Source organism: Sciurus vulgaris (genome assembly GCF_902686455.1).
Source record: "Sciurus vulgaris genome assembly, chromosome: 1".
Classification (NCBI taxonomy): Eukaryota; Metazoa; Chordata; class Mammalia; order Rodentia; family Sciuridae; genus Sciurus; species Sciurus vulgaris.
In genome coordinates this window covers 20,194,145-20,221,628 of record NC_136461.1, presented here as the reverse complement: position 1 = coordinate 20,221,628, position 27,484 = coordinate 20,194,145, and the positions used below count along the sequence as shown (strand labels likewise).

Below are 27,484 nucleotides of genomic sequence, written 5' to 3'. Positions count from 1 at the left end.
GATAGAGGTGATGGTTGCACAACACCGCCAATGTACTAAAACCCACTGAAATGTTCACTTCAAAATAGCTAATTATATGCTACGTGTGTTTCACCGCAATTCAAATAACGGCACACATAGGGCCGGGAGCCCTTTAAGGGTAGCGGCGGGGTGGGGGAGTGGGACCAGAGAGGCGGGCTTGTGGGAATCACGTGAGGCGGCGCCTGCGCAGAAGGGTCACGTGGTGGCTGGGCCGGGGAAATGGCGGCTTCAGGAGAAAGCGGGGCTTCGGCCGGCGGAGGCAGCACGGAGGAAGCGTTTATGACCTTCTACAGTGAGGTGAACACAGAATGAGGAGTAGTCATCCCCGGAAACCCCACTCGGGTCTCCTTGCCCAGGGGGCCGAGGCAGTGGATCTCTTGGCCTGGACCGTTGGCCGGCTCCTCCTGTCCGGCCTTTGGGGCAGCAGGGGTCTGGGGGTGTGTGTACGCCTCTGGCATCTGTAATTGCTGGGGGACTCCCCTTGCATTGAATGAGTGGTGGGTGCCCGACGTGAGGAGGGAGAACACAAGTGTGGCCAGCGAGGCACAGCGCGGGCACAGTGCCCTAAGACCTGGAGGCTCGGGCTAGCAGAGGTTGGGCCCTTACTGGGGGTGACTTAGCTGTCTTATTCTAAACAGAAGCCATGTCTTCTTTCACAGAAGCCATGACTCCTCTGTAGTGAGTTGTATTAGTGGCTACTTCTGCGAGTCACCAGCTCTAGGCACTGTGCATCATGATAGGTAGGCATTATATTCCCCCCTTTTGCAGATAACGAACCTGAGGTGTAGCGAGGTGAAGTAATTTGCTCGGTAACTTACATAGTAGGTAGCAGCTTGGTGTCAGGACGGAAGCATGTTTGGTCCGAGCTTCGTTTACTATTGCATTTTCGGCGCCTAGGGTTTAGTAGATGCTTGCTAAGGATTTGTTGAGTAAATGAATGAATATATGGAAAAAAAGCATGCCGTTTGGAGTCAAAGGCCCTCAGATTGAAGTCTGACAAGGCAATTAACTTGATTTGGATTGAATTCTTTCAGGGCATTAATTTTGACGGTCATCAGTTTACATGACTATAAAACAAGGAAGTTAATATTAAAGCAAGAGTTTTCATGAGAATTAAGGGAGTTAACGGGTAAGAAAGGGTTTCATAAAATATAAAGCACAAGTATCTTTCCCAGAGTTAAAGCAGAGTTGAAGATGGGATCTCTTTAAGAAGACATGGATGTGAGGAATTGCTGTGAGCTAATTAAAATTATGGACCTTGCTACATTTTTTATTTCTGACATTTGTAAACTTTTTTTGCACGTGGTACTGGGGATTTAATCTAGGGCCTTGTGTGCTAAGCAAGAGGTCTACCACTGAGCTACATCCCCAGTTAACTCTGGTATTTGTAACAGTACTTGTTACATAATATTTTCTTCATAGTATTACCTTTAAAACCAGGAATTAGTATATCCTTTATTATTTGTCCTTTTGAAATACTTCACTTGAGAGGGTCTATGCTCTGATACCAAAGTTTATTGACTTCTAATGACTCAGCAGTTATTTTGGGACTTGTTTTTCTCACCCGCTCTTAATTTAAAAAAGTTGCAACCTTTGTTTATGTGAATTGGATGGGAGAAAGTACCTAAGGAAAGTCTTCAGTTGTCATCCAATGTACAGTGAGCACTTGCCATGTACTACTGTTTTGTTTAGGTGCTGGGGTTGTGGTAGTGAATATCTTCATAGAGCTTGCATTCTGTAGAGAAAGATAGACCATAGACATATACAGTGTAGTGTATAAGTAGGGATAGGGTTATGTGGATAAATGTTACAGGGAAAAATAAGTTTGGGAAAGAGGATACGGGAGTATGACAGGAGTGATCTTCTGTTTTAGACTGAAGAGATAAGATGCGAAGAAGGAATAGCTTTTTTATGTAATTGGAATTCTTTCCAACCTTGTTTTGACCATAGTAATAAAATGGTATAAAACATACCAGAGATTCATTCCAGCCAGCATTCCAGCTCTGACAGTGGCACCTGGGATGTTTCCCTGGGGCTACCTAGTGCTTGTTCTCCTTGGCATTGTATTCTGGACAGGGATTTTCGCTAATTTTGTTAGAGTTCTGTGGGTGGAGTTATTTGTTTCCTCCCATAGTGGTTATTAATGCTGCTTATAGTCTATGGTTCATTGTAATTATTGCATTTTTCTTCTTAAATTAAGTATAAACATATAGAAATGCATTTTCCATCATGAGAGTGGAAACTGTGAAGGTGTTGGTTTGTGACTTATTTATCTGCAAATCCTTTTTCTGGTGGGGGGGGCGGTACTGGGTCTTACTCTTTGAACCTTTTTTTTTTTTTTTTTCTTTTTTTGGAGAAAGAGGGAAAAGACGTTTTGCTGCCTATTCTAGAGTCAAACTGCGGGGATAAAAATTCTAGTTTACAAAATTAGGAACAAATTGGCTAATCTCTTTAAGCCTGTATTTTCTTATCTGCAAAATGAGGATAATAGTAATACCTACCATATAGGGATTATTCAGATTAATAAATACATGTGAAGTTTTTATGTTACTGAAATTCAATAAATAGTGACTGCTGTAATTATTCTTCAGTGTTTAGCAAAATATCTTGCACATATAAATGTACAAATAATTGTTTGCTGAATGTTACTGAGTATCATGTTAAGATAGACATTCAGTTTATTATTGAGCTTTAATAATGAATTTTTTAATCTTCTTAACTTTAGGTGAAACAAATAGAGAAGAGAGATTCGGTTCTGACATCCAAAAATCAGATTGAAAGATTGACCCGTCCTGGTTCCTCTTACTTCAATTTGAACCCGTTTGAGGTGAGCTGATTGACGTTGCTGTGTCTCTTTGATATCTGCAGGCAGACTTATATCAGAACACACAGCTAATTTGTATCAGTTGGAATTGAGAAAAATTCTGGAGTAAAGTGAAGAACTTTATGCAATAGGTAGGTTGTCTATGAACTTGAGTAGTTTTACTGTGAGCACAGTTGGAGAGGCAGCATGTTAAAGAAAATGAGATGATCTTTGCCCTTTGAAATGTTCTCCATATCTTTTGACAACCCCCAAATATAATATTTTCAGATGTTAAGGGGTAGCCAGCCCTGAAAATTTAGGATCCTTGATTTAAACTACTTATAAAACCAGGTGTGGTGGCGCATGCCTATAATTCCAGCAACTAGGGAGGCTGAGGCAGGAGGATCACAAGTTTGATCAGCCTTGAGAAATAAAGGGGAAAAATAGAAATGCAGAGCAAATAAGAATAAATAACCATGTATAATCCCACTTAAGAGATACAGTCACTTCTGTTAAACAGTTTTATTTAAAAATAGGATCATATACTTCATAGTATTTTTCAGAGAGGGCTGGAGGAGCTGAGAATTGAATTCAGGTCCTTGAGAATGCACTTTATCACTGACCTATAGTCCTAGTCCCAATTTTATGTTATTTTTAATGCTATATTGTTACAGAAAATATTTTCTTACAACATTAAAGGAGTCCATGGTGTATTTAATCATTTATTTTAGTGTGACATATTTAAGCTAGTTCCAACTGCTCATGTTTATAAATAATTTTGAAATGAGTATTATTATATCTTCGGGGGGAAATGCTTCCTGAGCACTTGGAAAAAACTTTTGGGCTAAGTGCAGTGGCACACACCCATGATCCCAGCTACTGGGGAGGCTGAGGTAGGAGGATCACAAATTTAAAACCAGCCTGGGCAACTTAACAGGACCCTGTGTCTCCAAATAAAAATAAAAAAGTGCTGGGGGTGTAGCTCAGTGATAAAGCACTCTTGGGTTCAATACCCAGTATGCAAAAAAAAAAACACAACCACAAAATCCCCCCATTTTTGGCCCCTCTCCCCATTTCCCCGTTTTTTTTTTTTTTTTTTCTCTCACAGTACTAGGGATTGAATCCAGGGTATTGTGCATGCTAGGCAAGTGCTCTACCTCAGAGTTACATCCCTAGACCTTTTTAAAGGGTCTCACTAAGTTGTTGAGGCTGTTCTTGAACTTATCATCATCCTCCTGCCTCATTTTCCTGAGTGGCTAGGATTAACGGTATGCACACAACCACTCCTGGCTATGCTGCTGCTTTCTTCTTAAAGCTTTTGATTGACCCCATTAGTAATGATAGCACTTAAATATCTTCCAGGTTTCTTTATAAAGTTACTTTTTACCCCATTAGTAATTAATAAATACTTAAGGAGAATGTACTCTGAGGCTGTGTGAATGTTCCATTCATATTTTGTTTATCCATTCATCCTTCAATGGATGCTTGAATTGCTCCCTGTGTTTGGTATTGTGGCTAGTACTGCTATGAACATGAAGGGTACTTTTGACATGATTTTGGGAATTGTGTGGGGAAGATGACTTGTTGGAGAGATGAAAAAGAATTTGATGGTATGTTTTTTCTATGTTACCATATTTATAGTTAATTTAATTTAATTTTCTTTGGTCCTGGGGATTGAACCCAGGGGCACTTTACCACTGACTACAACCCCAGTCCTTTTTAGTTTTTTAATTTTGAGACAGGATCTTGGTAAGTTCCTGAGGGTCTTGCCAACTTTCTGAGACTGGCCTCAAACTTGCCATCCTCCTTCCTCAGCCTCTCATTGCTGGGATTACAGGTGTGTGCCACTAGTTTTGCTATAGTTTTAAGTTAAAGGTAGTACTGTGAAAAGGGGGTATGATATATAACTTACTCATTTATTGCTCAAGTACAGTTATCCCTGGGTATCTGCCAGGAACTGATTTCAGGATCCCTTATGGATATCAAAAGCCAAGATATAAATGGAATAATATTTTACATTTAACCAAGTCACATCTTGTGTACTGCAGTGTACATACTGTATAAGTGGTTATTATACTATATCGTTTAGGGGATAATGACAGGAAAAAGTCTTTTTTTTTTTTTTTTTTTTGTGGTGCTGGGGATTGAACCCAGGGCCTTGTGCTTGCAAGGCAAGCACTCTACCAACTGAGCTATCTCCCCAGCCTAGGAAAAAGTCTTTATGCTCAATATAGATGCTTTTTTTGACCCACATTAATTGAATTTGTGGGTGTAGAATGTGTGACTGCAGAGGGCTGTCATTAGCATTTCCTGAGGAGATCTGATTGATGAAAAGTGACAGACTATTGGGGATCGATGTAAAGGCTAGTGTTTCAGTGCTCTATTAGTTGATGTCATTCTGGAAGAGGAACCCACTGCCTCAGTCTTGTTCTGACCATAGCTAGTGTGTCTGAATATGTGAAGAGTTGCATCCTCAGGAAAGTGTGAGGTTTTTTTTGGGCAAGACTCTTAACTGTCCTTTAGAACTGTTGTCTGTTATGTTTCATGTAAATGTGTCAGCTACTTTGTATATGTGATTGCCTTACAAAGTTACCTTTTTTTTTGGTGTTGCTGGGAATTGAAATCCAGGGCCTTGTGTATGCTGGGCAAGGGCTCTACCACTGAGTTATACTCCCAGCCCTAAAGTTACTTTTTGACTCAGAATTATGTATTACTAGCTCATTAGAAAATCTGTGACTTGTTTTTTTATGTAATAACTCTTGAGACATTAAATGAATCAGATTCTTATATAAAGGTAAGAAGACTGGTCTTTTTCTAGTAAGAAGAGACACTACAGTGGTGGCTGTCTTCCCCTCCATCAATTAAACTTTTTTTTTTTTTTTTGATACTGGGGATTGAACCCAGGGGTGCTAACCACGTAGCCACATCTCCAGCTCTCACCTCCCCCTTTTTTACAGATTTTTGAGGCAGGGTCTTGCTAAGTTGCTTAGGGCCTTGCTAAGTTGCTAGGCTGGCTGTGAACATGCCATCCTCAAGTAGTCCTTACTGAGGAGCAGATAGAAAAGGGAGAAATCAGATTGATGTTTGAGAGATTTTGTTGTAGGAATCCCTATCTGGGGAGCATTGTTCATGTGTTTTTCTTTCCTTCCTGCCATTTCTCTGTTCTCTATTTGGACACATTTCTATTAGATGTTATATAAGCATTTTTCTTAGGAATTTTACAGTTATTATTATTTGCAATACTGGGGATTGAACCCAGGGACACTTTGCTACTTAACTACATCCCCAGCCTTTATAAAAATTTTTTTGAGACAGGATCTTGTTAAATTGGGGATGCGGACCTCCACCTTGTGATCCTCCTGCCTCAACCTCCCCAGTCACTGGGATAACAGGTGTGCCTGACTCTATAATTATTCTTTGTTTTAAATCTGGTGCCAGGAATTGAACTCAGAGGTGCTTAACCACTGAGCTACACCCCCTAGCCCTTTTTATTTTTATTTTGAGACAGGATCTCACTGAGTTGCTAAAGGGCCTTGCTAAGTTGCTGTGGCTGGCACTCTACATCCTCCTGCCTCAGCCTCCCCAGTTGCTGGGATTACAGGTATGTGCCACCATGCCTGGTTTGTACAATTTTTCTTAAACTAAGGACCGTCCTGCCACTTCCTTCATTAAGCTTAGATGTTCCTGTGCCCTCTGCTCAATTGTGTCCTTTGGTGCTCCTTCTTTTGAGATTGTAAGAGTCCACCAGCCAGCTGCACAGACCTTTTCTGTTTATCATGTTCAGTATCAAGGGTTTCAAGGTATTTATTTTACAAGACTCTGAACTTGCACATTATTAACAGGTCAGGGAGTTCAGGTGTGAACTGAGACCAGATTCCTGTTTTCAACAGAAGATCCCAAAGGAGACTACTATAATTGAGTTCAGGAACTTATCTGAATGCGAGTTAAGTTCCGGCTACCCCCAGTGTGATGTTTTATTAGCTCTTTCAGGTTCAGCATAGGACATCTCTCTCTCATTACTCTCTCTCCAAAGCCTGAGGCACAGTGGAGTTGCAGTAAACCTGTCAAGAGCATGAACACAATCGTGTGCCTTTTTTTTTTTTTTTTTTTTTTAATCCAGGGGCTGGGGGTTGTTTGTTAGGCAAATGCTCTACTACTGAACTGTATCCCCAGCCCTATTTATTTTGATTTGGGATAGGGTCTCAATAAGTTGCCCAGGCTGACCTTTATCTTCCTGCCTCAACCTCTTAAGTAGCTAGAATTACAAGTTTGTGTCTCTGCACCCAGCCCCTTTGTGATTTCTTAGAGCCATATGGGCAATATGGCATTACTCATGTTTGTTAGAATTCCTTTTTAGTCTATCCCTTGTCTCCAGAATCTTGTGTTCTACTGTATCTATCAGTTTTTGGTGCTCCAAAAGTTTGTGTTGAATATAGAAAGTCAACTTCAAAGAGGTTTGGGTGACAGGTGTAAACCATTTATTTTCACTATTTCATGACTACTTATGGCACCTTCAACTCTTCAAGACTGAGAGTTGGATTAGTCTTTTTACTCTTTGGTGCTGGGGAATTGAAGTCAGGGCCACTCTTCCACTGAGCTACATGTCTAGCCTTTTTTATTTTTTGAGATTGGGTCTCATTAAGTTGCCCAGGCTGCTCTCAAACTTAGAATCCTGCCTTAACTTCCTGAGTCACTGGAATTTCAGACACGTGCCACTGTGCCCATTGGGAGTTGATTAGTTTTGAAGGCAGTTGGTAAATATTTGTGTATATGTGATATAAAGCTTGGAAAAATAACTGTGTGTGTGTGTGTCTCTTCTTTTTTATCATATACATAATAGTAAGCTGTAGACATCATAACACTTCATTCCTAAATTCCTCAAAATTTCTGGGGTTGTGGCTCAGTGGTGGAGTGCTTGCCTAGTAAGGCATTGGGTTTGATCCTCAGTACCACATAAAAATAAATAAAAGTGAAGGTATTGTGTTCATCTACAACTAAAAAAAAATTATTAAGAAAAAAACAAGAACCTCACATAACCACAATGACATTACCACATGTAGGAAAAATGATATCATCAGGCGTGTGTGGTGCAGTATGCTTGTAATTCTAGCCACTTGGGAGGCTGAAGCAGGAGGATTGAAAGTTCAAGGCCAGCCTCAGCAACTTAGTGAGGCTCTAATGAACTTAGTGAGACCCTGTCTCAAAATAAAACTTTTAAAAAAGGGCTAAGTATGTATATAGCTCAGTAAGAAAGCCCCCCTGTTTTCATTTCCTAGTACCATTAAAAAAAAAAAGACATCAGCATACAGTCCTCGCTCAAATGACCTGTTGTCCCCTAGATCTCCTGTATAGCTATTTTATGTTTCTTAACTAATGATCCCCTATAGTAATCATTTTCCTATCTGTGTGTATCCCATGACATGCTGCAAACCTCAAATATACACAATAATAATTGTTATTTTTAAAAAAAGAACCTACCAAGATTTATGGAGTATATTTGGCATGATTAGTTCTGAGCTGTAACTTTTTTAGAGGATTTCCATTTTTTATCCTTCATTTTGGACACCTTCTAGGGTCCTGGATTTGCTCCAGTAAGCTTATTTTACCTATAACCACTGATTCTCCCCTGAATATTTTTGTGTGTAGAGTTAACCTCCCCTCATCTGTAAATCTTTTTTTTTTTCTCGCGGTACTGAGGATCGAACTCAGGGCCTTGTGCTTGCGAGGCAAGTACTCTACCATGTGAGCTATCTCCCCAGCCCTGTAAATCTTAAGTGGCTTTGCTCTTCCTATTGGGGACTCCTAATTCCTTTTTCTCTTGGGAAGATATTGTGGTACACTGACTCTTGAAATTTTTTGTTTTAAGGTAGTTGGTCTCACTTCTCCCTTACCCTTGATTGTGTGCCTGGTATTTGAGAATGGGTATGCTTCTGTTATACCCTTTAAAAGTCTGTCAATCCGGTCTAGCGGCCGCACCTCGGGCAAGGCTCTCATTTATAAGATGGCAGCGCTGGGCGGTGGTGCTGAGCGGCGGCAGCTGCGCGGAGCAAGGCCAGGCTCTGTTCAACGGGGACATGGAGTCAGAGGCTGGCGATGCGACCTCTTCGACTGCGGATTTGGCCATCCCCAAAGAGATATTGATCACAAATATCTAAAAATGGGATCAGATGTTGAGATTGACCACTCTTCTGGAAGTCATCTGATGAAGTCCAGTCACCAACAGATGTTTGTCTCAGAAATCATAAACATAGATGGAGCTCAATGGAGATGTTTCTATACCAAATTCTACATGGATTAACTTATTGCCACAGAAGAATGGTGTTGCATCAAGACTTGAAACCACAGAACCTTCTTCTCATTAATAAAAACGGGAAGACTGATCCTGGACTGACATGTTGAAGATTTGGACCTACATTTTCTTCTATAAGATGAAGGGTCTCTGGTCTGATTCTGAGGTCCTTGATCCATTTTGAGTTGAGTTTTGTGCAGGGTGAGAGATAGGGGTTTACGTTCATTCTGCTGCATATGGATTTCCAGTTTTCCCAGCACCATTTGTTGAAGAGGCTACCTTTTCTCCATTGCATATTTTTGGCCCCTTTGTCTAGTATGAGAAAATTGTATTTATTTGGGTTTGTGTCCATGTCCTCTATTCTGTACCATTGATCTACCTGTCTATTTTGGTGCAATACCATGCTATTTTTGTTACAATAGTAACATTTTTGTTACTATAAGTATAGTTTGTAGTATAGTTGAAGGTCTGGTATTGCAATATCCTCACATTCACTGTTCCTGCTAAGGATTGCTTTAGCTATTCTGGGTTTCTTATTCTTCCAGATGAATTTCATGTTTTCTTGCTCTATCTGTGAGGTATGTCAATTGGGATTTTAATTGGAATTGCATTGAATCTGTATAGCACTTTTAGTAGTATGGCCATAGACTTCCTTAACATGACTCGCATAGCATAAGAAATAAAAGCAAGAATCAATAACTGGGATAGATTCAAACTAACAAGCTTTCTCTCAGTGAAGGAAACTATCAGCAGTGTGAAGGGAGAGCCTACAGAGTGGGAGAAAATCTTTTCCACTCATACTTCAGATAGAGCACTGATTTCCAGAATATATAAAGAACTCAAAAATCTCTACACCAAGAATACAAATAATCCAATCAACAAATGGGCTAAGGAAATGAACAGACATTTCACAGAAGATCATCTACAAGCAATCAACAGATATATAAAAAAATGTTTAACTTCTCTAGTAATACGAGAAATGCAAATCAAAACTTCCATAAGATTTCATCTCACCCCAATTACAATGGCGATTATCAAGAATACAAGCAACAATAGGTGTTGGAGAGGATGTGGGGAAAAGGTACACTCATACATTGCTGGTGGGGTTGCAAATTAGTACAGTCACTCTGGAAAGCAGTGTGGAGATTCCTTAGAAAACTTGGAATGGACCCACCATTTGACCCAGCTATCCCACTCCTTGGCCTCTACCCAAAAGACTTAAAATCAGCATACTACAGAGCTGTAGCCACATCAGTGTTCATAGCTGCTCAATTCACAATTGCCAGATTGTGGAACCAACCTAGATGCCCTTCAATTGATGAACGAATAAAGAAACTGTGGTATATATATGCAATGGAATATTACTCAGCCATAAAGAAGAAGAAAATTATGGCATTTGCAGGCAAATTGATGAAATTGGAGAATATCATGCTAAGTGAGATAAGCCAATCTCAAAAAACCAAAGGAAGAATGATCTCACTGATAAGTAGATGATGACACATAATGGGGAAGGGAAGGGGCAAGAATGGAGGAAGAAGGGACTGTACAGAGGGAAAAGAGGGGTGGGAAGGATTGGGGGAGGGAAAAATAACAGATTGAATCAAACAACATTACCCTATGTAAATGTATGATTACACAAATGGTATGTCTTTACTCCATGTACAAATAGAGAAACAACATGTATCCCATTTTGTTTACAATAAAAATAAATTTGAAAAAATAAATAAAAATAAAAAAGGGAAACTAAAAACAAACAAACAAAAGTCTGTCAATCCCAGAGACTTAGGAAGCTGAGGTAGGAGGGTTACAAGTTTGAAGTCAGTCTTGGCAACTTGTAAAACCCTGTCTCAAAATAAGAAAGGGTGCTGGGCACAATGGGCACCCAACTGCTTGGGAGGCTGAGGCAGGAGGATTGTGAATTCAAAGCCAGCCTCAGCAAAGGCAAGGTGCTAAGCAGCTCAGTGAGACCCTGTGTCTAAATAAAATACAAAATAGGGCTGGGGATGTGGCTTAGTGGTTGAGTGCCCCTGAGTTCAATCCCAGTACTCCCCAAAAATAAATAAATAAAAATAAATTAAAAAAATAAAGGGCGAGGGCTGTGTAACTCAGTGGTAGAGCGCCTCTGGATTCCATCCTCAGCCCCAGAAAAAAAATCTATCAATGCAGCATTAATTATTCTGCTTCATTGCCTACTATTAATTAGTGCTATTGGTGGACTGTTTATTTTATAAGCTTAGTATACATCTTTATACTGCTTGTTGACAGGTATTTCTAAGACCCTGTAAGCATTTGACTAAACTTGGAAGACTTTTTTTTCAGTTTTAATTTTCCGTTCTGTATTTTCATTTCAAGACTTATTTTCATTTTTTTTTCTCTTTGCTCCCCTTATTAGCCAATCCTCATTTCTACTTTCTTTGGAATGCAATTATTTCTACCTCTGTCATCATTCCTTGTGGGTCAGTCTGAAACTAATGTGATACATATCATATGGGGATCTTGTTAAAATATTGATTATAATTTAGTCAGGCCGAAGTGGGGCCTGCTCTTTAGTACTTCTAACAAGTTCTTTTTAACCTCTGCTTTTTTAGCACTATCCTCTGGCCCTGAATATCACATAAACATACTACATGAAACCCATGGACTGCACTATGAAATCATCTACTTATATCACTCTCTTCTGTAAAAAGCACTTAAAATGGCAGTTAAAAATATGTGCCCCTGCCAGGTGCAGTGGCTCATGGCCTATATAGTCCCTTGGGAAGCTGAGGCAGGAGGATCATAACTTTGAAACCAATCTCAGCAACTAAGCAAGACCCTGTCTCAAAAATGAAAAAAAAAGGGTTAGATATGTAGTTCAGTGGTAGAGTGGGTTCAATCCCCAGTACCACCCAAAACAAAAACCAGAACAGTTCCCCCTACTTATTTATTTTTGCATTTCTAGTACATCAGTGTATTCAGGTAGTAGTTACAAAACAAACATTTGAATGAATGAGTGTATTTATGGCAATAGGGTCAGTCTTTGATAGGGAATGTCAATACCAAGATTCCCCAGGTTGGAGAAGAATGCTGAAATTTTTTTTTTTTGAAGCAGTGTTGCTGAAAAAATATAGATGTTGCTGCCATTTGTCCCTACCCCACCTCTACAGAGTTGGAATCAGACTTTATCCTAAAGTAGGTCCCAAGTATTACTGATTCTGATGTTCACTCAGGGTTGAGAATCACTGGTCTATGTAAATTTTAAAGTGACTTTTTCAGTACTGAGATGAAAATCAGGTAGGGCCTCATTTTCTCTGGTGAGTTGCTGTGCTTTCTTTACATTTGCAAAGACTAAGGGGAGGTGGGAGGAGTGGTTTTTAACAAATGAAGGAGAAATATATTTTCTTATGGTATAGAAACATGTCTCTAATGCTAGGGAGGTATCTCAGTTGTTTCACGCTTGCCTTGTATGCAAATTCTATTTCTAGTACCACAAAAACAAAACAAGACAAAATATGTCTCTGGGTGTATGATAAATTATTTTCTGATGGAATGTTAGCATTATTTAATTGAGAACCCTAAATCAATATGGCTTTTATTCTGTTATTGATTTGATCATTCTTATGTTTTGAGCAATTTTTAGAACTATATTCCAGCCAGTGTTCTAGAACAAAGTGTACTGTTCTAAATGCTGATTATAATTTTACTGTGTGTGTGTGTGTGTGTGTGTGTGTGTGTGTGTGTGTGTGTTTGTGGTGCTGGAGATGGAATTCAGGGCCTTGTGCATGCTGGGCAAGTGCTCTGCCACTGACTGAGCTGTATATCCCAGCCCTATTATGTTTAATTATTGACTACATCTTAAATTTAAATTATTTAATCTTTTTACAGTTTTGATTTTGACTCTTGCAGGTTCTTCAGATAGACCCTGAAGTGACAGATGAAGAAATAAAAAAGAGGTTTCGGCAGGTACAGTACTGTTTTCCTGTAAAGTTTGAATCTTTTGAAAATCTGTGAAACACATGATTCAACCTGATACTTCTGGGCCAATTTTTTTTTTTTTTTTTTTTTTTTTTTTTGGTGGTGCTGAGGATTGAACCCAGGGCCTTGTGCTTGCTAGCAAGTGCTCTGCCAGCTGAGCTATATCCCCAGACCCCCAAATTTAAACTTTTCTTTTTTTCCAACTTAAGACTAGATAACTGTTCTCTACAAAACTCATAGTGATAAAAGATGTTAAATGATTAAATGACTGTAGTTTACCTGTGAATAGAATAAATTTTATATCCAAATAGTATCTCTCCAGCCCCTTAATTTAAGGATAGACTAGTAGAATTTATGTGGAGTCATGCTTACCAAAGAGAACACATCAAATGATTCAGAACACTTTTTTATCTTTAAGACTTTGTTCTTCAATAATTTTTTTTTTTTTAAATACAGGGATCTCCCTACGGTGCCCAGGCAGGCCTTGAACTCCTGGGCTGAGGTAATCCTTCTGTCTCAGCCTCCTGAGTTGCTGGAATGACAGGCATGTACCATGATACCTGCCTTATTCCTCAATTCTCTCTCTTCCAATTTAAGTAGATACCTAAGAAATAAGTGGTTTAACATTAAGAGTGCTTTTAACTGGAGATGGGATCTCACTGTGTTGCCCAAGCTGACCTTGAACTTGTGAACCTCCTGCCTCAACCTCCCATGTAGCTTGAAATTACAGGTGTACATCACCATCCATGCCTGACTTAAAGAGTGCTTTTTGAAAGTTCTCCAGGAAAGCAGATCCACAGCCTCTGATTCTTGACCATTCTTATGTTTAATGACTTGAGCTACAAAGTTTTATAATAGTCTTTTTAAAAACTATTCAGTTTTCACAGCTGAATAATCTAGGAGTTGAATGATTATATTCCCTATAATTTATTTTTGCAAATAGGATTTTCTATTTTATTAATTTAAAAAAATATATTAACCATATTTTTATTTGCATGCCAAGGGTGCCTCAGAGTTAAAAATTAGTCATTTTGAGGGCCTGGGGTTGTAGATCAGTGGTAGAGCACTTGCCTAGCATGTGTGAGGAGTGAGGCACTGGGTTCAATTCTTAGCACCATATATAGCATCTTTAAGTAAAATAAAGGTCCATTGATAACTAAAAAAATTTTTAAAAAATGAGTCATTTTGAGAAGATATTTGCAGTGTTAACCAAATTCATTAACTGCTATTGAAAATTTCTTTTTTTTTCCCCATAGTTGGGCTTTCTATTTTAAATCTTTTGGTAACCTTCCCTATCTTCTTTATCTCTTTCTTGTACTTCATATTTTAATAGTACCTAACCAGTGCTGAATGTAATACTTCACTTCTGTGTGATATGCTTGTTAATATTCAGTGTTATGCTTGCCTCTTTAGTGAATTTTCTCCATATTGCTGACTCATAGTCAGCTTTTGATCTACTGTTAAGCCAAGATGGATTTTATCTTTGCCTGCTCAGTCATTTCGCATTATATAACTTCATATCTTTTTTCTTTCTGAGCTATACTCTGCACTTAAATTTGATCTTTTTTTCCTTTTCCAAAATTCTTATTTCCTCCTATAATGCATTAATTAATGCACTAGTTGTCTTTTCCAATTTAATAAGCAAACATTTAAGTCCTTAAACAGCTTTTTATGTAGCCAAGTAAATAACTCAATAAATAAAAATCGAGAGTTATTATTGAATTATTTTATGGCCTTACAATGAGAGTGTGGGCATTGGAGCTGTATGACTTTAGTTTAAATCTTGACTGTTCTACCCACAAGCAGTGTGAGTGAACTTGGGCAAGTTTCTTTAAACTATTATACCCATTACTTCCTTTGTAAAATGCGTGTATGAGTATTTAAATGAGGTAGCACACTGAAAGCACTTAGTCTTGGTGTTTAGTATATCCTCATCCACTATTTTCAGTGTGAGTATGCTAATTTCTTTACTTGTATTATGTCATTCATACAACAACCCACTTAGATGTAGGTATTGAGTATTCTTCCATGTCTAGAGCAGGAAACTGAGGCAGGTATAGGTTAGATGAGTGACTCATAGTAAGGTCTCATAGTAAGTGATTTAAGTTGGAATTAGATCACAGGATTATGAGACGCTCAGTGTAGCTTTAGGTTCCTCTTTTCCCCCTCTTTGTATAATGGTCTAATTTCCCATTTGTTTTTGTTCCCTAACACAGTTCCCTTTGTTCCAAAAAGTTGGGTTTTGTCTGTCAATGACATTATGTCAGGTATCTTAACCACAGATGTCTGAAAGAATCATCTGTGGAGGTTTTACTTTTTTTTTTAATTTTCTTATGACAATTTTATATTTTAAAAAGAAAGAATAGAACAGCAAATACTCAGATACCTACCATCTATGTCTAGCAGTCACTTCATTAACTATATCTTTGAATCATTTGAAAATTGCAGATATGATGATGCTTCACCCCTAAATACTTCACCTCATATCTCCCCCAAATAACGGACATTGTCTTGCACAACTATTTATCACATCTAACAAAATTAATAATAATTCTTTAGTATTATCTAAAACCTGTTATAATAGAGGTTTACAAAGTTCAGGTGCCAGAGATTCAGGTAGAGGGTGGAAAGTAGACATCTATGTTTTTGAAAAGCAAAATGTACATGTTTGCAGTACAGCCAGAACTGAGAACCACTGTTATATATTAGGGGTTCTTTTAGGAAAAGGTTCTTTTAGGAAAGATGATTTCTCAGACCTGCTTTATCCCCCTCAGTGCTCACCGTAAGGATCAAAATAGTACTTTTTGATTTCCCTCCTTCCCCAAATTATTACAGCATCTTCATGTTAGGCTTCCATTTGGTCTCAGATTCACCTAAATATTTCCCACTTGTGCATTTACTTTTTGAATTTAAGACCAGTATTTCTGGGCATTTGATGAGATTTGTCAATATTTAAAAAAATGCTTCCTGCTGAGTCTTTTTTTGCCATAGTATCTTAGAATTTTGGGTAGTAAAGGGAATGCAGTGCATTCCAAGAGTTACTAAATGTTTCTCTTATTGATGAACCTAACTTTTGTCTTCTTGTAGTTGTCCATATTGGTGCATCCTGACAAAAATCAAGATGATGCTGATAGAGCACAAAAGGCTTTTGAAGGTATTTGTAAATTTATCTGCTTCTGAGTAATATTTCAATGCTAGGAACTAAGTGTTCCTTGTTCTACTGAAAAAAAGAATGTTGTAGTTTTATTTTCTGGTCATGAAGAAGCTGTGGATTTCATTAAAACAGTTGTTTAAGCAGAATGTTGCTGTTTGGGGGTTGGGGATATAGCTCAGTGGTAGAGTGCTTGCCTAGCATGCATGAGGCCCTGGGTTTGATCTCCAGCACCGCAAAAAAGAAGTAGACCTTAACTTGTTAAAACTTTTATGTGCCAACAAAACTGTTATTGCATAGGATATTTTTTTCTTTGAATATAAAGAAAATAGGAAATATTAAATCTAGATCTGGTATATTTAGCCTTGAGGGTATATTAAATTTTTTCCAAGGCTTTCAAGGTTATTGTTGTAGTTCAATGCTTTAAAAAAAAATAGTTTAATAAGTAAATAATTTAACAAAGTAGGGAATGCTTTTAGACAGCACAAGTCCATTTACACTGCCTGAGTATAGTTCAGATTTTCAGAGGGTGTTTGCAGAAACAGTTAATTTCAATGTTTTGCATTAGCTGTGGACAAAGCTTACAAGTTGCTACTGGATCAGGAACAAAAGAAGAGGGCCCTGGATGTAATTCAGGCAGGAAAAGAATACGTGGAACACACTGTAAGTATTTATAGTGCTGCTGTGTTTATAGGAAGTATCAGCAAGCCTTGGGCACCATGTAGGAGGGTAAATGTAATATAGTAGTGCCTACCAGCATTACTTCTGACTACTTATGTGGTCTCCACCACAGATCTGTGGTAGTCAATATAGTGTGTGCCTAAAGCTAAATTCACCCCAAGAGAAGAAAAACTCAGGACAAGGAATGGCTAGGATACTGCTCCTCCCTACCAGTTCTGTGTTGCGGACAGAGCTGCTCTTGCCCTCATATCACATGTTGCCACATTTCCGCTCCGAGAGTGGAAAAGTGAATGAGCTGTGTGATCTCATGCTTGATTCTGGATTTTTGTTCTCATCCCTGTGAAGGGCTTGGAACATGGGCTTGCAAGGGGATCTGAATAAAGTTTTTTTAAAAAAGGAGGTACATATTCATATTAATAACAGGGCTTGAAAGGACTCAGTTGAAAGAAATTCAGATATAGCTGGTGTTTTTTGTTTTTGTTTTTTGCTCTTGGGGAATTTTATAAATCTTGAAGGGTGGGAAGTGGCATGCTTGAGGTAAGAAAAGATCTTGTAAGAGCTGTTTCAATGGTGAGTGAATGTGGAATGTGACCTGTCTTTTGAAGAGTTTTGGAGTCTGAAATAGAACTTTTATAATAATAATAACAAATTCAGTTTAGATAAAGAACATAAGTTAAAAGAGGAGATGAAGGGCTATAACTGCATCCTGCTGATCATGTGTTGGAAATGGCACCTGTAGATCTAATCCTAGTAGATATCAGAAAAGTGCACAATGAATTGTAGTAGTTAAAGAAACCCTTCCTTTATATTTTGTCTGTAAGAAAGTCACCCTTAGAGTTCCTTACCACAAGGTGGCAGTAGGGCCTTTCAGAGCTTGGAATGTACTTGACTTTTGGATGATGTAATAGGTTATTTAATGCAGTGTTATCAATCTCCTGTGAATGGATATATTTGACTTTTTATTTTTAGACTCAGTGGTGGCCAAAGTGATAAAAATATAACTTAACATGATGTGAAAATTATTGGTTTTAGGGAGTTTCACAGTCAAAAGGAATAAGAATACAGTTGTAGAAATACTAAAACAATACTATTTGCCCTTAATGCCACAAATTTTGTAGCTTTTTCTAAAATTTGAGAAGTGATGGTTTTTGTTTTTCTTTCTTTCTTTTTTTTCTGTAACTGTATAACCACAAGTCAAGAAAAGTAAACAGGTAATCTGTTCAATGTAGCGAAGGCTATTTGGATCTGACTAAATCTGAGGAGTTGCTGATCCTCTTTGATCCTCCTTATCCTCTCTTATCCTTTCTGGTAGATTGGATTTTAGATGAGGTTAGAGAAAGGACCCAGTGTTCCTAGTATTCCTTAGTTGCATTGTTAAGTTTTTTTTTTTTTTTTGCTTGTTTGTTTGCTTGTTTTGGTGAGGGGAGGTTTGTCATTTCATAATGTAAGCTTTATTTTATCTATACCTACAGAAAAGTGCACACATCAGATACGTGTAGCTCAGTGGATAGTCTCAAAGTATGGGTGCTTATCTTCTGATGAAAAACATTCTTTTTAGGTGAAAGAGCGGAAAAAGCAATTAAAGAAGGAAGGAAAACCTACAAATGTAGAGGAAGATGATCCTGAGTTGGTAAGTTAGATATGAGAAAAGCCACTTTTTCTTGTTTGGTTGGGTGAACTGATAGGTGGGTTTAAAGAGAGGGAGGCCTAAAGAACAATGCATATGTGCTATAAACATTTTAACTTAAAATGTTATAACTGTACATTAAAACATGTAACTATACATTCATTCACCTTACTCTAATGAAGGGCTGTTGCTGCTTCTTTGGGTGTGTATTTGCTGATTGGAGTTTGCAGTTGACTATTTTGTAAACCATACACACCAAGTATTATCTCCTTTTAATTTCTTTTGAAGTATGCTGTAAACTTGGATACTTTTTGAAGCAGTCCAAGACTAAAATTCAAGAAATATGATTCATTTAACATAATTCACCAACAGTTATTTTTTAGAACTTATGTGCATTGAATCTTTCAAAGAAACAAGCATTTATTTTATAACTACATTCATCAGTTTCTATGAGATTTAAATCACTGTAACTATTATAGTAATTATGACTGACATAGATAGCTTTGGGAAGATCACAACGAACTCTCAGTAACAGATGACTGACTGCTGGTCCTGAGTGCTTGTGGTGAAGGGAAGTGAGTTTTGGATAACCCGTGGCTTATTTAGTGGACATTTGGTTAAGGGAGATTCTACTTTTTTGGGGACAAGAACACTGGGGATTGAACCCAGGTGCTTTACCACTGAACTACATCCCTAGCCCTTCTGATTTTTTTATTTTGAGACAGTGCCTCACTAAGTTGCTGGGGCTGGCCTTGAACTTGCAATCCTCCTGGCTCATCCTCCCAAGTCACTGGGATTACAGGCTGTGCCACTGTGCCTGACTGTTTATTTATTTATTGGTACTGGAGATTGAACCAGTTGCTGGGATACAGGTGTGTGCCACTGCATCCGGCTATTTTTTTTTTTTTTTTTTTTTTTTTAGTGCTGGGGATTGAATTTAGGAACCCAGGGCCTTGTGCTTTGAAGGCAAGCACTCTATTAGCTGAGCTATATCCCCAGCCCTGTGCCCAGCTATTCTTAAGAACTCCTGAAACTAAAGAATTAAAAGCTGTTGGAAAGCCAGGTGTGAGCTGGGCGTGGTGGCACAGGTGTGTAATCTCGGTGGCCTGGGAGGCTGAGGCAGTAGGATTGCAAGTTCAAAGCCAGCTTCAGCAACTTAGTGAGACCCTAAGCAATTCAGCAAGATCCTGTCTCAAAATATTAAAAAAGGGCTGGGGATGTGGCTTGGTAGTTAAATGCCTCTGGGTTCAAGTTGGGTGTTGTAGTGCATGCCTATAATTACAAGCAGCTGAGGCAGGAGGATTGGAAGTTCAAAGCCATCCTCAGTAACTTAACAAGGTCCTGAGCAATTTAGACCCTGTCTCACAATAAAAAAAACAAAAAAAAAACCAAAAAACAAAAAAAAAAACCAAAGCTGGTGGAGAAGGGACTATGATTTTATTAATAACTTTGTGTGATGAGGGCTAGATCATTTACTTTTACTTATTTTTCTGTAATTTTTATAAATTCTTTAAGGCTGTTATATAATACATTTAATTTTTTTAAACTTTATTTTTATTAATTAATTAATTTATTTTTTTTTGATGCTAGGGTGCCAGGAGTGCTTAACTGTTGACCCACATCCCCAGCCCCTTTTCTATTTTTATTTTGAGACAGGGTCTCACTAAGTTGCTTAGGGCCTTGCTAAATTGCTGAGCTGGCTTTTAACTTGGAATCCTCCTGCCTCAGCCTCCTGAGCTGCTGGGATTACAGGCATGCCCCACTGCACCTGGCTATAATACACTTTGTGTGTGTGTGTGTGTTACTGGAGATTGAACTCAGGGTTTTGTCTATAATACACTTTTTTTTTTTTTTTTTTTTAGTTGTAGATGGACACAATACCTTTATTTTATTTATTTATTTTTATGTGGTGCTGAGGATCAAACCCAGTGCCTCACACATGCTAAGCAAGCACTCTACCACTGAGCCACAGCCCCTATAATATACTTTTTTAAAAAATATATTCTTTTTAGTTGTCAGTGGACATTTATTATATTCATTTATTTATAGCTGATGTTGAGAATCAAACCCAGTGCCTCACACATGCTAGTCAAGTGCTATACCACTGAGCCACAACCCCAGCCCTATAATACACTTTTAAAAATGCTCTTTGTATGCGGGGGTTGAGGTAGAGCACTTGCTTACTGTTCATGAGGTGTTAGGTTTGATCCTCAGCATCACAGATAATAACAACTAAAACTTTTTGTCTTGTCCCCAGTCCTGTAGTATCAGTTTTGTCACTGCATTAGGTGCATACAGCTGAGATACAAAATGATGGTAGTTTGAACAAGATGGAGATTTGCTGCTTCTGTTGTGGCAACTCTGTACCCCGTGTCATCCATGTTCTTGGGCTGCTCTGTTCTTTGGCTTTGTCAATAAGGACATTGCCCCATTCTCACAGTCCAGGATGTCTGTCTTATTACCTCACCCATGTGCCAACCAGAATAGAGGAAAGGGGAAAGAACCTCTAAGAGCTTTCCAGAAGTTGTGTATATCCTTTTTCCTTGCATCCCATTGACTAAAACTTAAGTTATAGAGTGAGCCACACCTAGCTACCAGGAAACCTGGGAAATACGAACTTTTTTTTGGATTAAACCCAGGAGTACTTTATCATTGAACCACATCCCCAGTCCTTTTTATCTTTTATTTTGAGACAGGGTCTTGCTGAATTGTTTCAGACCTCCCTATGTTGCTGAGGCTGGCTTTGTACTTGCCATCCTTTTGCCTCAGCTTCCCAAATTGCAGGGATTAGAGGAATGTGCCACTATGCTCAGTGGTAGATTTTTATGTTGGGTGACTTTGTCCCTTAAATAGGGGATTGTATTAGCTCTGCCTCAATCCATAGACCCTTGAGACTTGTCAGTTTGATAGCAACCAGTTTACTGCCTTGGTCTGACTGAGTAGATAATTATAAAGTATTTGTGAAAAGAAAGAGTAAAAATTATTTTTAGAAGTTCTTTGGAGGAGAGCACCCTCTAAAACATCAAGAGGTGGTAATAGACTGTAGAATTTTTTTTAAGTGCTTTTTGCTGGAGCCAGAGTCCTGTGTACCATCTGTGTGGTAGAAGAGAAAAGATCTCTTAGGTTGATAGGTGATTTATCTTGTAAGAGAGCAGCATTGTTAAGTGGTTCTCTCTGAACAATCTTTTTTCCTTGCTGGGTTCTAATCTGCTTTTTGTCTTAGGCTTCAGAGGCAAGTACTTGATGCAAAGTTGTTGGTAAAATATTTACTTTTATTTTCTTTTGTCCTTAATTTTCTTGTAGTTCAAACAAGCAGTATATAAACAGACCATGAAACTCTTTGCTGAGCTGGAAATTAAAAGAAAAGAGAGAGAAGCCAAAGAGATGCATGAAAGGTACACATCTGCACATTCATTTGAGAATGAATGCCTAAATTAATTAACTTTGGTCTCTGGGGATTTTCCTAATGAAGGAAATAGGTAGTACATCATTTAAGAAACGGTCTAAAATAGTTATCCAAAATAGCCAAGCTTTTGAATCACCAGGCTATGAAGTGTTCTGTTTGACTTTTGGGAAATACTAAATTGACCTGTCCTTTAGGGATTTTAGTTTTACTCAGAAGTATTGTGTGTTTTCTTCCTGACTTTCTGGAATAAAGTAGGCACAGTTATTAAGGCCATTGTTACTGAGGCCAGAACCTTTTATGGGACTTGCAGCTGCAGCTTTAGTGAGTATGTAATATTGTATAATGTAATCATTATACTAATATGTGATTTCACTTAATCATCAGAAGTATGGAGGTTAGTTTGGTTCCTGTATTTTGAATTGTTGGTTGGAGTTTAGCAATAACTAGATTTTGCTAATTGTGTGACATGTTATTTTAGGATTGGGTGTTGTCCAGAGATCTTGATTAAAAACCTCTGCTGTTAAATGCTCATTCCTCTGAAATAAGGTGGTCTGTGTTCTTGATACAGCTTTCTTGCCAACTAAACCCAACACTTCAGATTACTAAAGGCCGGGCTTTGGTTACCTTATCTGCCTGTATAACAGGGATGGCTATATCTTTCCCAAACCCCTGCCCACAGTCTCATTTGCATGTTTAGAATAAAACCTTCATGAAAAATGTTTTGAACCCTTTCCAGATAGCCATCTTTATAAGGAATTGATTGACTTTGTAAGTTTGTTTCTATAGGGACATGTCTTAACTTCTATAGTTAACACAATCTGTAAATATCATATAAAAATTGTGGTTTATCTTTTCCACTAGGAAACGACAAAGGGAAGAGGAGATTGAAGCTCAAGAAAAAGCCAAACGAGAAAGGGAGTGGCAGAAAAACTTTGAGGTAAACTGCCGAAGTGGCGAGGGATTCTTATCTCAGAATAAGGAAACTTGGTTCCTGGAGCAGTCCCAGGACTGACTGGGGCAAACAGAGGGAACTGGGATATGTGGGGAAGGGTGGGAGCTGTGGAGGCCAAGTCCAGTACTGACTCAGCCTCCTGTAAGCTCTGAGGCTTTGGCAAGGGCAGTGAGGATCCCCTAATGGTTTTTTAGAGATTGTGGTAGGCCAGCTGCCCAGTGGACCTGAGAAAAACGGATTGTGCATTTAATTTAAGAGGTAAGCATAGGATAGTACCCTACCTAGAGGACTGTTAGTAGAAACTGAGGTCCTTGTGACCCCTGTGTCCTTCCTGGTGAAACTTGAGGCTTTTGAATTTCACTCTTCTTTGATATTCTTGGTTATATCCTTCAACTGCTTGGTCAGTTTCTGGGTTGTAGCAACATCTGATCTTTCTTCTTCTTCATCTTTTTTTTTTTTTTTTTTTTTTCTTTTCTTTCAGTGCTAAGAATTGAACCCAGGGCCAGGACATGCTAGGGAAGCAAGCATTTTACCACTGATTTATACCCCCATCCCCTGGTCTTTCTTTTATACAGTTTAGGACTCAGAGTAGAGGATTGGCTAACTAGAGTTGATGACTTTGTTTCTGTCCCATGTATGAAAAGAAAGAGTAGATCCCTTGATAGTAAGGTATAGATCTGTGACCCTCTCAGCACAGCTGGCTTTGGTGCATCCATCCAAGTTCAGAACATTTGGAAGGAGTAGTGGAAAGAATGACTGGACTGCCGGCTAGCTATATGACTCTGAGAAAACAGTTTGACCTTTCTGAACCCCAGAGTTATTTGTGAAATGCTAATAGCAGTACATACTGTAGTCAAATTTTTTTTTTTGGGTGAAGGTTAAAAATAACATAAGCCAGGGTTGGGGATGTAGCTCAGTGGTAGAGCACTTGCCTATCATGTCCCAGATCCTAGTTCAATCCCCAACTCTGCAAAAAAGAAAAGAAAAGAAAAGAAGAATGTATGCTGAACATTTAGCTCAGAGGTCTCCAACAATTGGGGGCATCATCATTGTGAGGAGTATTACTCATTATGTCCCCTTCTAACCTGTGACTCATTCTGCCTCTGGGAGTTGGTATTAGACTTTCCTGGGCCCCTGGAAGTGGGAAAAAAGCTTTGCTCTGCTCTATTCTTGGTTATTCCAGAGCTGAACTGGGCTGGGCTATAGAGGGTGGCCAGATGGCAAGGCAGGTTCAGGCCCTTCCTCTTTTTATTTATTTATTTATTTATTTTGGGGTACCGGGGATTGAACTCAGGAGCACTCAACCACTGAGCCACATCCCCAGCCCTATTTTGTATTTTATTTAGACAGGGTCTCATTGAATTGCTTAGCGGCTCGCTTTTGCTGAGGCTGTCTTTGAACTTGTGATCCTCCTGCCTCAGCCTCTAAGCCGCTGGGATTACACGTGTGCTGCACTGTGCCCTCCCCCTTCCTCTTATTAACTAGTTTCCTCACCTCAAACTTGTTTTGTTCTACTTTTATTCTCTTTCTTCTTAGGAAAGCCGAGATGGTCGGGTGGACAGCTGGCGAAACTTCCAAGCAAATACAAAGGGGAAGAAGGAGAAGAAAAATCGGACCTTCCTGAGACCACCGAAAGTAAAAATGGAGCAGCGTGAGTGACCCCTGGGTCACTCACAGCCACAGAACCTTCTCCCAGCTCTCCTTCCTGCTCTGAAGGACTCATTCTTTTCCTCCCACCTCCACCCCAACATAGAGTAGTTTTGCTTTTTAGTCCATTTTGTTTTCAATACAATTTAATATCGATCAGAGTAATTCTTTTGTACATTGAAATGAGGGGCTCTGTTTAAAAAAGACTCCCCCCACCTGTTAACCCTTAGAACAACCAGGATTGGAAGGTGCCACCATTGGTGCTGCCTTCTTTCCCACAGCCTGTAACTTAATGTTTTGTACTTCACCGAATTGTGATGGTTAGAAACTCCATGTATAGTTTATGGAAATCATCCAATTAAACATATTGCTTACAGTGGTGTTGCTGTGACTTCAGAGACAAGGCTGGGCTGCATTAGGGAGCCCCTTTGCCTCAGTTCTTGTTTCTGGGTGTGCCATCTTTTGAAGCCCTAGATCAGAAAAGGAAGGCAGTTGGGCATACAGAGCAGTCGGTCGATGCCCTGAAGTCCTCTTGTATTTGGCATGTGCCCTTCTGTCTGACTGACCAATTAGTGTGGCACGAGGCGCTGAGCCACCCATCCACCTGTTCCAAAGAGCTAGCCATCTTCCATCCAGTACCATTGTGTCCTAGCCTGTCTGCATTCGTTAGTGGTAATATTCTTTATGTATAATAAATTTTTATACCCAAACCACTGATGTACTGTCCCTCAGATGTTATTCCAAGGATGGGTCACTTGTCCAGCTTGCCCCAATCCTGAAATGCTTTGGGGTTGAACACACAGAGCTCCTTACCAGTTTATTCATTTGCAAAAGGAGAATATAAATTGCCATGGCTAGGGCTGGGGATGAGCGTGAAGCCCTGGGTTCAGTCCCCAGTAGTGCGCAGGCAGGCACACACACAGACTGGCTTCTTTTAGGGAGGGTTGATCCTTGGCACATTTAGCATAGCTACCATAGTGGTAATTAGGTGTTGCCAGTATACTATTTTTTCTGTGTAAAATGCCGTTACTGATTTTTTTTTTTGTTTTGTTTTGTCATTTTTCTTTTTTGAGATGTGAGGGTCTCACGGTATTGGGCTGGTCTCAAACCCCTGGGCTCAAATGATCCTTCACTTTGGCCTCCCTATAGCTATAGAACCATAGGCATGTGCCACTGCACCCAAGCCTGAGATACTGATTGTTTTGAGGATTAAATGAAAAGTGAGTGAAAGCCTCCAGCTTGTAGTTTATCCTCAGATGTTCTTGTTGTGAGAGACCAGGTCAGCCCTCAGGAGGGGATAAAGTAGAAAGGTGACCCATGACATGAAAGTATGAGAAGCTGGGTGACTCAAAACAAAACTTCCCTTTTTTAAAAAAACATACTTTAGTTGTAGATGGACATAATACCTTTATTTTATTTATTTGTTTTATGTGGTGCTAAAGATCAAACCCAGTGCCTCACACGTGCTAGGCAAGTGCTTTACTGCTGAGCCCTGACTTTCTCCTTTTAGTAGTGTCTTGTAGATGAGTAAACAGTGATTATGAAAGGTATGATGTCTGGTAATATCCAGATACTGCAATTGTGATTTGCTTCTTTGCATGAGGAAATAGACAGCTAATTATCTTACCATCCTTCCAAGTACAGCTGAGCATGTCCAAACCTTTTGTGAACGGGTGGGTGTGGCTTTGACTAATACCAGATTAGGGGAGTGGGAGATTGTGTTCAGTCACCCTCCCTGGCTGATAGGTATCATGAGGTAATGCAGTCTGCAGGAGCAGCATTTAATAGGTTTTAGGCAGGCAGTGACACCCTTCCAGCATGTTGGTGCTTCTTTCCTTAGAGGAAGGAAGGTTAACCATGGCTATTTAGTTCAGCAGGCCTTAAGAGCCCAGCTTTCTTTGCCATCAGAAGATTATGCTAGATAGAGTTTTAATTTTTTTTTTTTTTTTTTTTTTTTTGCATTACTGTGGTTTGAATCCAGGGACACTTTTTACCGCTGAACTACATCTCCAGACTTATTAATTTATTTTAAATTCGAGACTGAGTCTTGCTAAGCTGCTGAGGCTAACTTCAAACTTGCCATCAGCCTGCCTCAGCCTCCCAAGTTCCTGGGATTAGAGATGTGTACCACTGTGTCTGGCAAATTGTTTTACATTTAGTCTAATTCCTGATTTTATTGAAAACTGCTGAATTCTTTTTTCTTTTTCCCCCATTTTTTGTTTGGTGTTGAGGATTGAACCCAGGGCCTTCCTCATTGGAGTCAAGAGTTGTACTAATGATCTATCCCCCAGCCAAGAGGCCGTGTAGCAATCAGCTACAGTGTGTATATTCCTTCAACAAATACTCTAGCTTAGAAATAAAATGGTGAACATCGTGGAGACCCTGCTGCCTTCCTCACAGTTGGGGCATGCAGGTTAAGTGCACGGGTGCAAAACTCAGGAAAGGCACAAGGCATCCACGACTCCAAGGAGGGAGCTCTTGATCCCAGTCACAGAAAGTTTCCTGGAAAAGGTGACCTGTTTTAAAAGTTGGGACCCAGAGGCAGATGACTCAGTAATGTTTCACTGACACGGAGGCACATGGTTTCAGGTTTTGTTCATGGATTCACTATTATCACCAAGTAAACTCGCTCTTTCTTTGTTTCTTTAACCCCTCAGGACGGCTTGTCCTCTCAACTGGAGGAAGGTTGTGTCAACTCCACACCTTATAATAGCTATTAAGTAGAAGTCATCTGGGAAGCTGTTTTCCCAGTGGCCAGAAAATGGGTCCCATGGATACTTGTAATGGAAAGTCTGGCTGAGAAAACAGCAAAGGAATGTGGGCAGGCCATAGACTAAATCTTTTTCCTTGGAACTGGGCAGTTTACTGTTTTCAGTAAGTCAAGTTTTGTCATCAAGGAGGAAAGGACAAATGTCTGGGAACAGCTTAGTGCCTGGCACAGATGGAAAGGACC

General features: G+C 39.2%; 1 protein-coding gene across 1 annotated transcript; it reads left to right on the top strand.

The window, feature by feature from the left end:
- Window positions 1-169: 169 nt before the first annotated feature.
- Window positions 170-24,907, top strand: DNAJC8 (DnaJ heat shock protein family (Hsp40) member C8). Its single transcript, XM_079115199.1, has 9 exons — window positions 170-318; window positions 2,747-2,848; window positions 12,999-13,055; window positions 16,155-16,221; window positions 16,787-16,881; window positions 18,458-18,529; window positions 21,830-21,921; window positions 22,794-22,869; window positions 24,421-24,907. The coding sequence occupies exons 1-9, from the start codon at window positions 241-243 to the stop codon at window positions 24,541-24,543; spliced, it is 762 nt and encodes a 253-aa protein (XP_078971325.1). The 5' UTR covers window positions 170-240; the 3' UTR covers window positions 24,544-24,907.
- Window positions 24,908-27,484: the final 2,577 nt, after the last annotated feature.

Coding starts and splice junctions, on each gene's coding strand:
- DNAJC8 (XM_079115199.1), top strand. CDS start 241: ATGGCGGCTTCAGGAGAAAGCGGGGCTTCGGCCGGCGGAGGCAGCACG. Junction 18,530..21,829: donor AGGAAGATGATCCTGAGTTG/GTAAGTTAGATA, acceptor ATTTTCTTGTAG/TTCAAACAAGCAGTATATAA. Junction 21,922..22,793: donor GCCAAAGAGATGCATGAAAG/GTACACATCTGC, acceptor CTTTTCCACTAG/GAAACGACAAAGGGAAGAGG.